Source organism: Rattus norvegicus, chromosome 14, assembly GCF_036323735.1.
Source record: "Rattus norvegicus strain BN/NHsdMcwi chromosome 14, GRCr8, whole genome shotgun sequence".
Lineage (NCBI taxonomy): Eukaryota > Metazoa > Chordata > Mammalia > Rodentia > Muridae > Rattus > Rattus norvegicus.
In genome coordinates, this window is record NC_086032.1 from 21,208,099 (window position 1) to 21,227,043 (window position 18,945).

General features: G+C 37.1%; 1 protein-coding gene across 2 annotated transcripts in view; it reads left to right on the forward strand.

Annotated features, from left to right (window-relative positions):
* The first annotated feature begins 290 nt into the window (after positions 1-290).
* Positions 291-18,945, forward strand: part of Ugt2b35 (UDP glucuronosyltransferase 2 family, polypeptide B35) — a 37,505-nt gene continuing 18,850 nt past the window's right edge. The window contains exons 1-4 of one of the 2 annotated variants that reach the window (XM_008770060.4): positions 291-1,087; positions 2,691-2,839; positions 4,224-4,355; positions 7,508-18,628. In XM_008770060.4, coding sequence (XP_008768282.1) covers positions 364-1,087; positions 2,691-2,839; positions 4,224-4,355; positions 7,508-7,585 — 1,083 coding nt within the window. In that variant the 5' untranslated portion in view covers positions 291-363 and the 3' untranslated portion in view covers positions 7,586-18,628. Of the gene's footprint in view, positions 1,088-2,690; positions 2,840-4,223; positions 4,356-7,507; positions 18,629-18,945 lie in introns of those variants that run through there. The other variant, NM_001004271.1, reaches the window with a different exon arrangement.

The window sequence follows — 18,945 nt, forward strand, 5'->3', positions numbered from 1 at the left end:
GAGGAACAAACAAGCCATGGTGGAAGGCTTAGGCTGGAGGAGAGGTGGACTTTAAGCAGAAGGGATGGGTCCCGAGTCTGCTGAGCTCCTCAGGGTTCCAGCTGCTGCTACTATTTGGGAGGGTCTCTTGCTGTGTGCCGCAGAACTCCTGGGAGGCCTTCAGACACTGGAGTCTTCAGAGGGGCAGATAAGCTGATGATCTGCTCCTAGTACTTTTTTCCATCAACACAGTAATAGTCATTGCCTTATCCGCTTTGAGCAATGCAAGTTATATTTTAACCTTGTGGCTAGTGCCTCTTGGATAAAAGCTCAAGCAGTGACAGAAGAGAACACACAGTGAACAAAAGGACTTTGATTTTCAGGATGCCTGGGAAGTGGATTTCTGCTCTGCTCCTGCTGCAAATAAGTTTCTGCTTTAAATCTGGGAACTGCGGAAAGGTGTTGGTATGGCCGATGGAATATAGTCACTGGATGAATATAAAGATAATACTAGAGGAACTTGTACAGAAGGGCCATGAAGTCACTGTTCTGAGACCTTCAGCTTCTGTCTTTCTTGATCCCAAGGAAACTTCTGACCTTAAATTTGTAACTTTTCCTACATCTTTCAGTAGTCATGACCTGGAAAATTTTTTTACAAGGTTTGTGAATGTATGGACTTATGAGTTGCCAAGAGACACATGTTTGTCATATTTTCTTTATCTACAAGATACGATTGATGAATATTCTGACTACTGTCTGACTGTTTGTAAAGAAGCAGTTTCAAACAAACAGTTCATGACAAAACTACAGGAATCCAAATTTGATGTCGTTTTCTCAGATGCCATTGGTCCCTGTGGAGAGCTGATAGCTGAACTGCTCCAGATTCCTTTTCTGTACAGTCTTCGCTTCTCTCCTGGCTACACAATTGAAAAGTACATTGGAGGAGTTCTATTCCCTCCCTCTTATGTACCTATGATTTTTTCAGGATTAGCTGGCCAAATGACATTCATAGAGAGGGTACACAATATGATATGTATGCTTTATTTTGACTTTTGGTTCCAAACATTTAGAGAGAAGAAATGGGATCCATTTTACAGCAAAACTTTAGGTAAGTTACTTTTCTCTTCACAGATCTAATGATTGAAGTTTCACATGTTATGTAAAGATACATTACATTAAATACAAAATGAAGATTTATAGGTGATCAAATGTAATTATATTAGCTAACAAACTATCTGTAAAAGCTCATATTATTGATCAAATAGAAGCAGGTAGCAGTCCTGATATAAGGCATTCTAGTTAGCTGTACAATTGCATAGAGATGCAATTAGATGGTCCCTAAGTGATTTTTTTCTCACTTACCACAGAAGATTCTTCTATTTTAATAAGACTCTAGCCAGGTATCCAAATCTTGACTCATGTAGATTCAAGAATGACATGTTATGGTGTGTGTGTGTGTGTGTGTGTGTGTGTGTGTGTGTGTGTGTGTGTGTGATACTGAAGAAATTATTTTCTCTTGCCTAGGCAAGTGTCGTTTTTTAAAAATTAAGATGCGGGGTGTAAGGACAGGACTAAAAGTTTAAGAGTGTTTTCTGCTCATTTTTAGTACCTGAGCTCTGTGTCTAGTACCTACTCATGTCCAGTGTTCCAGAATTACCTGTAACTTCACCTTCAGCAGACCTGCTGCTCTTTTATGGTATTCACAGGCACTGGTATAAACTTAGCATACACTCATGCAGATACACATACCCATAAATCAAACGATAAATCAAAATATTTTCTTTGAATTTCTTAAAGATTTCTGCTACTCTTAAATGATACTGTGTTATTGCCCATTTTTACTGAGTAAAACTGAGGTTTCTACCAGCCTCATTTTTTTTTCTGAGCTGGGGACCAAACCCAGGGCCTTGCGCTTGCTAGGGAAGCACTCTATCACTGAACTAAATCACCAACCCCCCAGCCTCATTTTTTTATTGTATCATTTAATTACATTTATTGCAAGTGTCTAAACTCTACAGAAGCATGGGTATGCATGTATCCCATCTGTCTTTTTTGGAGTCATGGGTTGTTTTTTGTTTTGTTTTAAAAATATACCATAGCTAAAACTGGCCAAAAATTCCTATTCTCATAATTTTTGATAATATTGTGATTGCTTTTTATAGAATGTGTACATTTAAATGTTTTTATAAGAAAAAAGTTTTAAAGCACTAACCAGAAATCCAGCCATTCATAAACTTTACATTTCCCTAGGTAAAAGATGGAAGAAAGATTAGATAGACACAAACTACCATGACCCTGGGAATGCTGGGCAGGGTACAAAACATGGTATGACTTTTGACCCTGGAATGTTTGTTTCTGTTTGCACAGTTCCCTTTAGAGATTTAGAGAGGAGTAAAAGTGTACTTATTAATACAAAGGCTCACTGGGTTATTTAATTAACTATTTATGGCATTTAACTAAATAGGAATGATGAGGTAAGTTCGATATTTGCCTTTAAAAGTAAATCCAAACATAAATTGACATATATTATATGAGTCACAAATTAATTACCAATGCAAATTGTATCACACATAAGTGAATATTACATTTTACAAGCATATGGTCTACGTCAAATACAAATTTTCCCAACATTTTTAAGGATATATGTTTTATACTCAGCAGACAGTCCGGTCAAGTTTTCTCTGTCTCATTTGCTCATTTTCTCTACCTAGGAAGGCCCACCACATTAGCTGAGATAATGGGCAAAGCAGAAATGTGGCTCATTAGATCCTACTGGGATTTGGAGTTTCCCCACCCAATATCGCCAAATGTTGACTACATTGGAGGACTCCACTGCAAACCTGCTAAACCCTTGCCCAAGGTAAATACATTCTTTTCATCTTTTTCATTTCATATCCTTTCTGATAAAATGATTCTACATCTTTCTTCCAAAGATAGAGACATATGGGAAATGGAAGTAAGAATCCTGCTAAGTATTCGTTCTTGGACTTTTGGCTAACATCAAGTGAAAAATCAAACTAAGTAGGAGCTCAATAAACTCAGGAAAGAACATAATAGAACTGGAAAACCAGTGAGTTAAATTCAATCATACAGGATATTAGAATGATTAGCCATTGAGTAAAGTCCTTACCAAGCAACCATGAGGACATGAGTTTGAATCTCAGTGACTACATAAAAAGTTTGGTGTCCTGGCACAGCATGATGACCTTAGTACTGAGGATGCAGAAACAGATTAATAGGAAGCTTGCTGGATATAGACCAGATAAAAAATAGTGAAGTTCATGTTCAGTGAGACATATTCTGAAAAAGATTGATAGAAGAGGACATCTTATTTTAACCTTTGGGTCCTGTGTGCTAAAAAAAAGACCAGGAACCACACAGGCACCACCAACCTCCAACACACACACACACACACACACACACACACACACACACACACGCACACACACACATATAATCATACACACAAGTGCATAGACATACACATGAACACACATACATAAACACACACAAAGTGAGAGAAAACTCAGCACATGCACACAAATATATAAACACACACAGTAAGTGAGGAAAATTGTCAGTTTATCTTAGCCCGCCAGAAACTTTCAATAATTCAAAAGCTGTGACTACATATATGTGGCAATTATTTTATACCCACAGAAAACAAATTGACATAGTTTCTGTTCCAAACTGTGAATTGCAGCGGATATCATTGAAAATACTCTTAATTATACACAATATTAGAAAATTATCACATACTATATGTTTGCCATGCCATTATGATTATTTTACAAAAATTAAAATATTTAATTAATTATAATAGGAAATTTGTATTAACTACCATATATGTACATATTAGAAGTTAGATATTATTTCATCAAACATTAATCACATGGGGGAAAATAAAAGAACAAGAAAAAATGTACTTTCTGTAGGATAAAAATGTAATGAAGCTACACCTTTACAAACATTTCACATATTACTTTTGTACTCCTGAGCTTTTATTTCACCAGAGGAAAATATGGAGAACATTTGTCAAACACATGTGAGAACACTTTGTACTGATGCCTGTGACATTCAAAGTGTTTGACAATGCCAGTTCTGTCTTTATAATGTTTTAATACCACAATTCTAAAATCTCCTAAGAATACTTCAGTTTTTACTCTTCTAGGTTTTGTAAGAGTTTCATGAGTGATCTTTTCTGCTGTTGTTATTGTGTGATAGAACACATTTTTCCTTCTCAGGATATTGAAGACTTCGTCCAGAGCTCTGGAGAGCATGGTGTGGTGGTGTTTTCTCTGGGGTCAATGGTCAGGAACATGACAGAAGAAAAGGCCAACATCATTGCATGGGCCCTTGCCCAGATTCCACAAAAGGTAAGATAAAGTTCCCATGGAAGGCAACAATATACTGAGTCTGTGAAAGCCCATGAAAGGTCTGATTCTAGAAATGACTGTGTAAAACCTAAAGGTTTAGGTAAGCTCTAATTTAATCTTAGTCAATTTAGAAACAGGTCCATACAAGAGATATTATAATACTACAGAAGGTATTTTGGCTACAAGTACTTTGAATATGAGCATTGTGACCATTATGGATACTTTCTGAAATGCTGGAATAATGAAGCCATCACTGCCTAGTGTGTAAAGAAATAGCAAATTCTTCAGAGTTACTTGTTTCATTTGTTAAGTCACTGCATATGTAAGATTTTTCAGTGGGAAGTTAAGTTGTATTAATTTTATCTAGCACAAAAACACCAAGCACATATTGAAAATGTTTGAAATATAGCATGAGTCTGCATCCTAACTTTGATGTGGGTCTTTACAGTGTGCAGTTTAGAGGGTGGTTTAAAGAAAGAGGGAGTTCAAAGCTTGTGTATCCTTTTGGCTAACTGAGAGAAAAAGAATACAAAAAAAATCCCTGTATTTCTGGGCTCCCCGCCAGAATTTGTAGAAAAAATACCTAAAGGAAAGGGAAAGATGAGTACTACCATTACAATCATTTTTGTATATTATAACACATGAAACATGTGTCTGTGCTTCTGACCAGTCTGAGTGAAAATCAAACCATTCCAGAAAGAAATATAAAAATAAGTGAGAGTCCAAGAGAATCATATGTGAAAAAATGTATCAGATGAATCAATTCACACAGCATACTAAAAGTAATAGAATTTGAATCTTGGGACATTTATGAGTGTCTTAAGTTTTCTACTGGAAAAACCTCATCTTAATCCCATACAATATATTTTTTAAATGATCCAATACTTGATTAATTTAGTCACAAAGAAAATCCACTTTAGATGTGTAGATAATGGTCCATTTTATGAGATCGGTCTGAGACTTCTAGTATTAACACCTATCATGGGCCTAGGCTAGTAACTATTTTGTCTGCCATAGAAAATTCTGACTTTCTCAGTAAAATTTTTGAAAGTTGTCGTAAGGACTACATACCCATTAGTAGGTCATAAAGTAGTATTGTTAGATTTTTGGAGAGTTTACAATAGCCATATCACTTATGAATCTCAAATTTACAATGGACTTCAAAAAGTTGTGGTAGAGAGTAATATTTTCATCTTATCTGAATCAGTTCCATTTCAGGCCCCAAATAAGGTAATAATTTCAGAACTCCCAGACAAACCTTAGAGGATGGAGAACTTACTACATGCTTAACATATAGTATGTTTGCTATACTTAATGAATGTCTAAGCTACAGAAATTGCTCAGTGCATAAAATATTTTCAATGTACTGTGAGCAGCTTAGTACATTTGAATTCCCCCTAATTCACAAGAAGTCAGACATGGTATTGTATAACTCTATGGCAATAGTACTCATATAGAGAGATGACAGAAATAGAATTCCTGGACATTTGTGGGACAGCAGTAGAATAAAATCAAACAAGCAAGAAATTCCATCTACAACAGGAAAGGCATTGAATTGAACATCTGAGGTAGTTTTCTCCATGCCACACACTAACCTTGGTACACATAAACATGCATTCACACACATCAAATGGCTCACCCATCCTCTAAGACATACAGAACACACAGGGTGGGGGACACACAAAACGGTGGGGATAGGAGAAGAAACTTCTAATCTCAGTGATAATTACAATAATGTGGATGTTTAATCAAATTTTATATGCAAGTTTTCTAGCCATTAGTGACTAGATTTACATGTCTCCCCCATCCCCTGAAAGAGAATTCCAAAGCAAAATATATTTGGAATGAAGGGATAAAATTATAGAATTTTGATTTCATGTAAATAAAACCTAACATGTACAAAATCTATGCAAGACAACAACAGACCAAATCTGAGCATGTGAGATGGGCGCACAATCCACATAGAGGAATGGACTCTTGAAAACTGTTGACTTGTCAGAGAGGAAAAGTACAGTCCCTGAGAAGTGAACCATTCTCTAGTAGAAGACCACACGTGCAAAAATAATTGTAGTGTAAAAATTAGTCTTGAAGTTTTTGTTTTTCTTGTTTGTTATTGTTGTTTTGATTTGTTTTGTTTTGTTTTTTAAGGATACTAAGGTTGAAATGGGAGGGATAATTTAGGGAAGATTATGATAAGTAGGAATTAATTCTTAAAAGCACATTATATAAAATTCTTAGAGAAATTTTTAAAAATATATCATTCTCACTTGATGTCATAATTGTTATTTGAAGAGCAGGTGGAAGTCCAGTGTGCGGATGATGCAGACATGTTCTAAAACATTGATCCACAGGAATTTCTCTACAAAGGAAATGTGTCTAATGTGTCCATTTGGATAAAGTTGATACAGCAGGTTTAATATCTGGTTTTAAAAGCTATACCATCACTGCTCCAGATGAAGAGGAAGAATAAAGTCTCATGCAATAGCTAACTTTATTCAGAGAATCAGACAATTTATACTCAGAGCGTTAAGAAAGGTCGTATTAGTACATGAGTTCACATGATTTCAATCTCTGAACAATCATAAAGATGAGCTGTATGTGGTAAAACCTGCTTTACCATAGAGGAATACAAAGAGCACTGTATACACTCTCTGGATAACAGCAGCAAGCAGAAGTGATTAGCGTGACGTGGACCCACTCCTATCAGATATCCCTGAGACAAGAGCAAACACATATACTGAAAACAATCTCTTTGAAGAAACTGAGGCCAAAATCTCCTGTACTGTTTTCTTTGAGTGTTCTCCGAAGCAGTCAAAAATCAATTCATGTGACTCTATTCCGGAAAAGCTTTTGGATATCTGACTCTTTTTCATTTTTTTTAACACGGAATATCCAGGTGTGTGTGTGTGTGTGTGTGTGTGTGTGTGTGTGTGTGTGTGTGTGTGTGTGTTACATGTATATAAATCTAACTGTTCTTTGAGGTGTGGATCCACAGACACAAAGGTCAAAGCAGCTACTAGAATTACTAGAGATTCTCAGGTCACAATTGGTTATGTATAACTTCACCCTTGATGCATAGGATCTTTATCTGGCCACAGGAGGGCAGACTTGAACTCTGATGGTTTGGTGGATAAATCCTTTTGCCCTTCTAGCTGAAGAGTTGCTGTCTTCACGATGACTACACTCATTTTTCACCTTTACCTTCCTGGCTGAGAGCTGAAGGAGCTTGAGAGGAATCCATGATCTTTTGGTGGAAACATCTGCAATGCCAGATGCATATCCTTTTCCAAATTTCTTCAGCCAAATGGGCTTCCAAGTCTCAAGATGTTTAAACATCTCAGTCCTGTCTAAGGCAATGCAGTATGTTGTGTGGATAAATGGTTTTGAGTTGCTGAACATATCTCACCTTCAGATAAATTTCAAAATAAGTATAAATAAGGAAAGTGGAAGGATATACCTTCATTTCTCCCTGTTTTTATTTTTTTTATTTTTTAATCCGTATTAACTTGAGTATTTCTTATTTACATTTCGATTGTTATTCCCCTTCCTGGTTTTCAGGCCAACATCTCCCTAACCCCCACCCTCCCCTTCTATATGGGCTTCCCCTCCCCATTCTCCCTCCATTGACACCCACACACCAACAATCATTTTCACTGGGGGTTCAGTCTAGGCAGGACCAAGGGCTTCCCCTTCCACTGGTGCTCTAACTAAGCTATTTATTGCTACCTATGAGGTTGGAGTCCAGGGTCAGTCCATGTATAGTCTTTGGGTAGTGGTTTAGTCCCTGGAAGCTCTGGTTGCTTGGCATTATGTTCATATGGGGTCTCGAGCCCCTTGAAGCTCTTCCAGTCCTTTCTCTGATTCCTTCAACAGGGGTCCCGTTCTCAGTTCAGTGGTTTGCTGCTGGCATTTGCCTATGTATTTGCTGTATTCTGGCTGTGTCTCTCAGGAGCGATCTACAGCCAGTTCCTGTCAGCCAGCACTTCTTTGCTTCATCCGTCTTATCTAGTTGGCTGGCTGTATTTGTATGGGCCACATGTGGGGCAGACTCTGAATGGGTGATCCTTCTGCCTCTGTTCTAAACTTTGCCCCCCTATTCCCTGCCAAGGGTATTCTTGATCCACTTTTAAAGAAGGAGTGAAGCATTCACATTTTGGTCATCCTTCTTGAGTTTCATATGTTCTGTGCATCTAGAGTGATTCAAGCACTTAGTCTAATATCCACTTATCAATGAGGGCATACCATGTGTGTTTTTCTGTGATTGGGTTACCTCACTCAGGATGATATTTTCCAGCTCCATCCACTTGCCTATGAATTTCATAAAGTCATTGTTTTTGATAGCTGAGTAATATTCCATTGTGTAGATGTACCATATTTTCTGTATCCATTCCTCTGTTGAAGGGCATCTGGGTTGTTTCCAGCTTCTGGCTATTATAAATAAGGCTGCTATGAACATAGTGGAGCACATGTCTTTGTTATATGTAGGGGCATCTTTTGGGTATATGCCCAAGAGAAGTAGGTATAGCTGGGTCCTCAGGTAGTGCAATATCCAATTTTCTGAGGAACCTCTAGACTGATTTCCAGAATGGTTGTACTAGTCTGCAATCCCACCAACAATGGAAGAGTGTTCCTCTTTCTCCACATCCTTGGCAGCATTTGCTGTCACCTGAGTTTTTGATCTTAGCCATTCTCACTGGTGTGAGGTGAAATCTCAGGGTTGTTTTGATTTGTATTTCACTTATGACTAAAGATGTGAACATTTCTTTAAGTGTTTCTCAGCCATTCAGCATTCCTCAGCTGTGAATTATTTGTTTAGCTCTGAACACCATTTTTTAATAGGGTTATTTGTCTCCCTGCTGTCCAACTTCTTGAGTTCTTGTATATTTTGGATATAAGCTCTATATCTGTTGTAGGACTGGTAAAGATCATTTCCCAATCTGTTGGTTGTCATTTTGTCCTAATGACAGTGTCCTTTGCCTTACAGAAGCTTTGCAGTTTTATGGGATCCCACTTGTCGATTCTTGATCTTAGAGCATAAACCATTGGTGTTTTGTTCAGGAAATTATCTCCAGTGCCCATGTGTTCCAGATGCTTCCCTAGTTTTTCTTCTATTAGTTTGAGTGTATCTGGTTTGATGTGGGGGACTTAAGCTTTGTACAGGGTGATAAGCATGTATCGATCTGCATTCTTCTACATGTTGACCTCCAGTTGAACCAGCACCATTTGCTGAAAATGCTATCTTTTTTTCCATTGGATGGTTTTGTCTCCTTTGTCAAAAATCAAGTGACGATAGGTGTGTGGGTCCATTTCTGGATCTTCCATTCTATTCCATTGGGCTATCTGTCTGTCTCTGTACCAATACCATGCAGTTGTTATCACTATTGCTCTGTAATACTGCTTGAGTTCAGGGATAGTGATTCCCCCAGAAGTCCTTTCATTGTTGAGGATAGGTTTAGCTATCTTGGGTTTTTTGTTATTCCAGATGAATTTGCAAATTGTTCTGTCTAACTCTTTGAAGAATTGGATTGATATTTTGATGGGGATTGCATTGAATCTGCAGATCGCTTTTGGTAAAATGGCCATTTTTATTAATATTAATTAATTAATCCTGCCAATCCATGAGCATGGGAGATCTTTCATTTTCTGAGGTCTTCTTCAATTTCTTTCTTCAGAGGCTTGAAGTTCTTATCATACAGATCTTTTACTTGCTTGGTTAAAATAACACCAAGGTACTTTATATTATTTTGGACTATTATGAAGGGTGTCGTTTTCCTAATTTCTTTCTCGGCTTGTTTCTCTTTTGTGTAGAAGAAGGCTACTGATTTACTTGAGTTAATTTTATACTCAGCCACTTTGCTGAAGGTGTTTATCAGCTTTAGTAGTTCTCTGGCGGAATTTTGGGATCACTTAAATATACTATCATATCATCTGCAAATAGTGATATTTTGACTTCTTCTTTTCCAATCTGTATCCCCTTAATCTCCTTTTGTTTTCTGATTGCTGTAGCTAGAAATTCAAGAAATATATTGAATAAGTAGGGAGAGAGTGGGCAGCCTTGTCTAGTCCCTGATTTTAGTAGGATTGCTTCAAGTTTCTCTCCATTTAGTTTAATGTTAGCAACTGGTTTGCTGTATATGGCTTTTACTATGTTTAGGTATGGGCCTTGAATTCCTATTCTTTCCAGGACTTTTATCATGAAGGGGTGTTGAATTTTGTCAAATGCTCTCTCAGCATCTAATGAAATGATCATGTGGTTTTGTTCTTTCAGTTTGTTTATATAATGGAACACGTTGACGGTTTTCCGTATATTAAACCATCCCTGCATGCCTGGAATGAAGCCTACTTGATCATGGTGTATGATTGTTTTGATGTGCTCTTGTATTCTGTTTGCAAGAATTTTATTGAGTATTTTTGCGTTGATATTCATAACGGAAATTAGTCTGAAGTTCTCTTTCTTTGTTGGGTCTTTGTGTGGTTTAGATATAAGAGTAATTGTACCTTCATAAAACGAATTCAGTAATGCTCCATCTGTTTCAATTTTGTGGAGTAGTTTGGATAGTATTGGTGTGAGTTCTTCTATGAAGGTCTGATAGAATTCTGCACTGAACCCATCTGGACCTGGACTTTTTTGGTTGGGAGACCTTAAATGACTTCTTCTATTTCGTTAGGAGTTATGGGGTTGTTTAATGGTTTATCTGTTCCTGATTTAACTTCGGTACCTGGTATCTGTCTAGGAAATTGTCCATTTCCTGCAGATTTTCAAGTTTTGATGAATATAGGCTATTGTAGTAGGATCTGATGATGTTTTGAATTTCCTCTGAATCTGTAGTTATGTCTACCTTTTTATTTCTGATTTTGTTAATTTGGACACACTCTCTTTGTCCTCTCCTTAGTCTGGCTAAGGGTTTATCTATCTTGTTGATTTTCTCAAAGAACCCACTTTTGGTTCTGTTGATTCTTTCTATGGTCCTTTTTGTTTCTACTTGGTTGATTTTAACACTTAGTTTGATTACATTCTGCCTTCTACTCCTCCTGGGTGTATTTGCTTCTTTTTGTTCTAGAGCTTTTATGTGTGCTGTCAAGCTGTTGGTATATGCTCTCTCCTGTTTCTTTCTACAGGCACTCAGAGGTATGAGTTTTCCTCTTAGCACACTTTCATTGTGTCCCATAATTTTGAGTATGTTGTATCTTCATTTTCATTAAATTCTAAGAAGTCTTTAATTTCTGTCTTTATTTCTTCCTTGACCAGGTTATCATTGAGTAGAGCATTGTTTAACTTCCATGTATATGTGCGCATTCTTCTCTTATTGTTTTTGAACTCCAGCTTTAGCCCGTGGTGGTCTGATAGGATGCATGGGATTATTTCTATCTTTCTGTATCTGTTGAGGCCTCTTTTGTGACCGATTATATGGTCAATTTTGGAGAAAGTACCATGAGGAGCTGAGAAGAAGTTATATCATTTTGTGTTAGGATAGAATGTTCTATAAATATCTGTTAAGTCCATTTGGTTCATGACTTCTCTTAGTCTGTTTATGTCTCTGTTTAATTTCTTTTTCCATGTTCTGTCCATTGATGAGAGTGGGGTGTTGAAATCTCCTACTACTATTGTATGAGGTGCAATGTGTGCGTTGAGCTTTAGTAAGGTTTCTTTTATGTATGTAGGTGCCCTTGTATTTGGAGCATAGATATTTAGGATTGAGAGTTCATCTTGGTGAATTTTTCTTTTGATGAATATGAAGTTTCCTTCCTTATCTTTTTTGTTGACTTTTAGTTGAAAATCAATTTTACTCTCTTTTTACTTTTTAATAGATGTTATTTTAGTGTCCTGTTTGCTCTTTCAATTATGCCTTGACCTTGACGATTATGAAGATTTTTTACCATATGATTAATTTTCCATTATTTGCAAAAGATTTTAGTTTTTCTACTACAGATTTCTTCATGTCACTTTTTATTGTAGCAGACACTCCCACACCAGCAAAAGTTTGCAGCATTCTCTGAGGATAAAGATATAACCCAGATGAATTTAGAGCATGAATCAATGCACACATGCATGTACAGAAACCAGAGGAGAAGCATTCCGTCTACTTTCCATAATTCACTAATATTTTACCTCTTGGATGGACTCTAGCTTCAGGACTATGACAGTATAATGGAGAACAAGTAGAACATTCTTGTACAATTTGTCTCACTTGTCTAAGTGGGATGTAATATTGTACATGAACTCCAATAGCATTAATGTGTTTGCATACTGGAGAGGTAAAAATAGTCAGTTAGTGCATCAGATTGCTTATTTTGTTCTGCAATAGAACCAGGGATGTTAGAGTCTGCAGAAGTAGGAGTAATAAACACAGGATGAGTGCAAGTTTGAATCAGTTGTTGTAGATCCTGAAGTAATATGAGCATGGTAGCATGTGAAGATAAGTTTAAAAGTTTTCAATCCTACTACAAGAATCTGACTTTAAATTTGAAAACCCATAGAGTTCTGCAACTCTTTAAAAAGCATTGTTAGGTGTACAATAATACAGCAAAGTATACAACCATATAATTGCTGATGTTGGATTCTCTGCTGATTTACTAATTGAGGAGGAAGAGAAAGACATACAGCTAACATTTTATAGCCCTTATGGTATAAATAGATCTATTCCAATTATTTATTCTGTTGTGCTAAAATACCAATAGGAGACAGTTTTGTGAGGGAAAATAATTAAGTTTAGAGGGTGCAAAGAAGACATGTGACACAGAAATGTCTCTTTTACTTTGAATTCAAATAGCTGTAATGCTTCATTAGTCTCTGTAGATAAAATCAATGATTATCCAATGCTACCTCTCCTTTCAGAGTTTTAAACAATTGGCTAATGATTAATTGGGTATTATTAACCCTAGTGTTTTGGGAGAATGGCAAGATTGCTCAGTGGTTAAGAGCACTGGCTGCTCTTCCACAGGATCCAATTTAAATTTCCAGCACCTATGTGTACAACTGTCTGTATCTCCAGTTCTTAAAGATCTGGGTCGCCACCCAACACAGACATAGAGGTAGAACACCAATGCACATAAAATTAAAGGAATCACTTTTTTAAAGTAGCATGTAATGAATTATTGCTCCCTAATAAATTTTGAAAGTTTTCTTAAATATTCTGTCTAATTGACATTTTCATGGATTATTAGCAGGTGTTCTCTTTAACAGGCATCTGGGACATTATATGATGTCTGATCTTTGTACTTTTTCAGGTGAAATATGTAGCACATCCTGAATCATGCCATATACACATTGTAGCTCTTTCTGTTTGGAGGTGACTAACAGAATATCACCTATAATACATAGTATACCTGCCTCACAGGCTCTAAAACCTTTCCAGCATGGAATTGACACGTAATAGTGAATTTTTGCCATGCCTTGAGATTCATTGATAGTGAAGCTTGAGTTCTTTAGGACTGAGTGAAGAAACAGAAAATGTTATATATACCTTATTATCAAGATGAATAGGTATAGTGTAAAAGCAGCTTTTCAAATCCATCACAATTGAAAGCCAATCTTTAGCAATAGCTGTCAGTGTGGATAATCCAGGCTGTAAAAGTACTATTGGCCACATAGTGGCATTAAGATTTCTTAAGACAATCAACTGTCTCCATTTACCATATCATTTTTTAACTACACAAACAAGAGAATTCCATAGAGAAAAAGGCAAATCTCTTTTCCCATTCTCCAAAGGTTATCTGACTACTGGGGAGTAGCCTATAGCTTTCTTTTAGAAATGTGTCTTTGAGATGTTCAGACAAACTAACGAAAATTTAATGTAATATTTATCCACCATGAAAATGCCAGTTCATGCTTATGATATTGTTCAGATGGGGACATAGGTTCCATAATCCCTTGTAACCCTTAGCTTGCTCCATTTCCTTTTTGATATCACAATCTTTTCATTAGGAATTGCAATTTTGAAGAATAGATAGCATTAGAGGTAGGAATATTTCTGCATAAGATGGTTGTAAACCATCACCAAAAATTAATCAGAATATGAGTAACAGAAGGCTAAGGTATTTGTATTATGCCTTCTTGATTTATACACTGTAATTTTTAAAAATCTTTTTAGAGCTCATTACTTCCCAACTCTATCAGGGTTGAAATAAGGCCATTCAGATGGCTTCTTTTCAGTGGCTATAATAGAAATATCAGTTCCAGAATCAATCAATTCTACAAATGTTTTTATTTTGTTTTCTTTTTAAAGCCAATAATGGTGTATCATTTTCCTTTAATACAGTGCTCAAAAGTTATAGTTTTATTTGTACTACTAAATCCCCCTGCATGGAACACTGTCTATTCCAATTCATAGGTACTGTGATCATGACAGCTAGTTCTCCTGTGTAACTTTAATTAATGACTCTATATGATCTGTAATTCCTTTCATGGGTAAGCTACTGTGACACAAATGGTCCAACAGTTCTTAGCAGATTGGGTCCACCAAAACCTGTGTATCACTTAAAATGATATTGAAGAGGGGAATAGCAGTACTTTAGGATGTGGAATATCAATAGCCATACCTCGAATAGTAACTTGTAGCACAAAAATAGAATGATTACAATCTGAACCTGACATAGATGCTATTATTTTTATATTTACGCACTTATACTGCAGGTTCTAAGGTACCTTCACCGTGTTTCTCTATTGTTGACTTGTACTGCTATTGTTGCCACATAGTCACATTTAGATCAGCATCCCTTAGTCCACTGTTTTACTTTCTTGCACATAGGGCTTAAGGCAGGAGCTCATTGACTCTGAGCATTCAATTGTTCTAAGGAAATTTACAATGAGTGTTTTTTTTTTTATTAACTTGAGTATTTCTTATATACATTTCGAGTGTTATTCCCTTTCCCGGTTTCCGGGCTAACATCCTCCTAATCCTCCCCCTCCCCTTCCTTATGGGTGTTCCCCTCCCCATCCTCCCCCCATTGCCGCCTTCCCCCCAACAATTTAGCTCACTGGGGGTTCAGTCTTAGGAGGACTCAGGGCTTCCCCTTCCACTGGTGCTCTTACTAGGATATTCATTGCTACCTATGAGGTCAGAGTCCATGTATAGTCTTCAGGTAGTGGCTTAGTCCCCGGAAGCTCTGGTTGGTTGGCATTGTTGTTCATAAGGGGTCTCGAGCTCCTTCAAGCTCTTCCAGTTCTTTCTCTGTTTCCTTCAACGGGGGTCCCGTTCTCAGTTCAGTGGTTTGCTGCTGGCTTTCGCCTCTTTATTTGCTGTATTCTGGCTGTGTCTCTCAGGAGTGATCTACATCCGACTCCTGTCATCCTGCACTTCTTTGCTTCATCCATCTTGTCTAATTGGATAGCTGTATATGTATGGGCCACATGTCGGGCAGGCTCTGAATGGGTGTTCCTTCTGTGTCTGTTTTAATCTTTGCCTCTCTATTCCCTGCCAAGGGTATTCTTGTTCCCCTTTTAAAGAAGGAGTGAAGCATTCACATTTTGATCATCCGTCTTGAGTTTCATTTATTCTAGGCATCTAGGGTAATTCAAGCATTTGGGCTAATAGCCACTTATCAATGAGTGCATACCATGTGTGTTTTTCTGTGATTGGGTTAGCTCACTCAGGATGATATTTTCCAGTTCCAACCATTTGCCTATGAATTTCATAAAGTCATTGTTTTTGATAACTGAGTAATATTCTATTGTGTAGATGTACCACATTTTCTGAATCCATTCCTCTGTTGAAGGGCATCTGGGTTCTTTCCAGCTTCTGGCTATTATAAATAAGGTTGCGATGAACATAGTGGAACACATGTCTTTTTTATATGTTGGGGCATCTTTTGGGTATAGGCCCAAGAGAGGTATAGCTGGATCCTCAGGCAGTTCAATGTCCAATTTTCTGAGGAACCTCCAGACTGATTTCCAGAATGGTTGTACCAGTCTGCAATCCCACCAACAATGGAGGAGTGTTACTCTTTCTCCGCATTCTTGCCAGCATCTGCTGTCACCTGAGTTTTTGATCTTAGCCATTCTCACTGGTGTGAGGTGAAATCTCAGGGTTGTTTTGATTTGTATTTCCCTTATGACTAAAGATGTTGAACATTTCTTTAGGTGTTTCTCAGCCATTTGGCATTCATCAGCTCTGAATTTTTTGTTTAGCTCTGAACCCCATTTTTAATAGGGTTATTTGTCTCCCTGTGGTCTAACTTCTTGTGTTCTTTGTATATTTTGGATACAAGGCCTCTATCTGTTGTAGGATTGGTAAAGATCTTTTCCCAATCAGTTGGATGCCGTTTTGTCCTAACCACAGTGTCCTTTGCCTTGCAGAAGCTTTGCAGTTTTATGAGATCCCATTTGTCGATTCTTGATCTTAGAGCATAAGCCATTGGTGTGTTGTTCAGGAAATTTTTTCCAGTGCCCATGTGTTCCAGATGCTTCCCTAGTTTTTCTTCTATTAGTTTGAGTGTATTTGGTTTGATGTGGAGGTCCTTGATCCACTTGGACTTAAGCTTTGGACAGGGTGATAAGCATGGATCAATCTGCATTCTTCTACATATTGACCTCCAGTTGAACCAGCACCATTTGCTGAAAATGCTATCTTTTTTCCATTTGATGGTTTTGGCTCCTTTGTCAAAAATCAAGTGCCCATAAGAGTGTGGGTCTTAAATTTCTGGGTCTTCAATTCTGTTCCATTGGTCTATCTGTCTGTCTCTGTACCAATACCAGGCAGTATTTATCACTATTGCTCTGTAATACTGCTTGAGTTCAGGGATAGTGATTCCCCCTGAAGTCCTTTTATTGTTGAGAATAGTTTCAGCTATCCTGGGTTTTTTGTTATTCCAGATGAATTTGCAAATTGTTCTGTCTAACTCTTTGAAGAATTGGATTGGTATTTTGATGGGGATTGCATTGAATCTGTAGATCGCTTTTGGTAAAATGGCCATTTTTACTATATTATTCCTGCCAATCCATGAGCATGGGAGATCTTTCCATCTTCTGAGGTCTTCTTCAATTTCTTTCCTCAGTGTCTTGAAGTTCTTATTGTACAGATCTTTTACTTGCTTGGTTAAAGTCACACCGAGGTACTTTATATTATCTGGGTCTATTATGAAGGGTGTCGTTTCCCTAATTTCTTTCTCGGCTTGTTTCTCTTTTGTGTAGAGGAATGCTACTGATTTATTTGAGTTAATTTTATACCCAGCCACGTTGCTGAAGTTGTTTATCAAGTTTAGTAGTTCCCTGGTGGAACTTTTGGGATCACTTAAATTTACTATCATATCATCTGCAAATAGTGATATTTTGACTTCCTCTTTTCCGATCTGTATCCCCTTGACCTCCTTTTGTTGTCTGATTGCTCTGGCTAGAACTTCAAGAACCATATTAAATAAGTAGGGAGAGAGTGGGCAGCCTTGTCTAGTCCCTGATTTTAGTAGGATTGCTTCAAATTTCTCTCCATTTAGTTTAATGTTAGCAACTGGTTTGCTGTATATGGCTTTTACTATGTTTAGGTATGAGCCTTGAATTCATATTCTTTCCAGGACTTTTATCATGAAGGGGTGTTGGATTTTGTCAAATGCATTCTCAGCATCTAATGAAATGATCATGTGGTTTTGTTCTTTCAGTTTGTTTATATAATGGATCACATTGATGGTTTTCCGTATATTAAACCATCCCTGCATGCCTGGAATGAAGCCTACTTGATCTTGGTGGATGATTGTTTTGATGTGCTCTTGGATTCTGTTTGCCAGAATTTTATTGAGTATTTTTGCGTCGATATTCATAAGGGAAATTAGTCTGAAGTTCTCTTTCTTTGTTGGGTCTTTGTGTGGTTTAGGTATAAGAGTAATTGTGGCTTCATAGAAGGAATTCGGTAGTGCTCCATCTGTTTCAATTTTGTAGAATAGTTTGGATAATATTGGTATGAGGTCTTTTATGAAGGTCTGATAGAATTCTGCACTAAACCCATCTGGACCTGGGCTCTTTTTGGTTGCGAGACCTTTAATGACTGCTTCTATTTCGCTAGGAGTTATGGGATTGTTTAACTGGTTTATCTGTTCCTGATTTAACTTTGGTACCTGGTATCTGTCTAGGAAATTATCCATTTCCTGCAGATTTTCAAGTTTTGTTGAATATAGGCTTTTATAGTAAGATCTGATGATTTTTTGAATTTCCTCTGAATCGGTAATTATGTCTCCCTTTTCATTTCTGATTTTGTTAATTTTGACACACTCTCTGTGTCCTCTCGTTAGTCTGGTTAAGGGTTTATCTATCTTGTTGATTTTCTCAAATAACCCACTTTTAGTTCTGTTGATTCTTTCTATGGTCCTTTTTGTTTCTACTTGGTTGATTTCAGCTCTGAGTTTGATTATTTCCTGCCTTCTCCTCCTCCTGGATGTATTTGCTTCTCTGAGGTGTTGAGAAGAAGGTATGTCCCTTTGCTTTAGGATAGAATGTTCTATAAATATCTGTTAAGTCTATTTGGCTCATGACGTCTCTTAGTCTGTCTACGTCTCTGTTTAATTTCTGTTTCCATGATCTGTCCATTGATGAGAGTGGGGTGTTGAAATCTCCTACTATTATTGTGTGAGGTGCAATTTGTGTTTTGAGCTTAAGTAAGGTTTC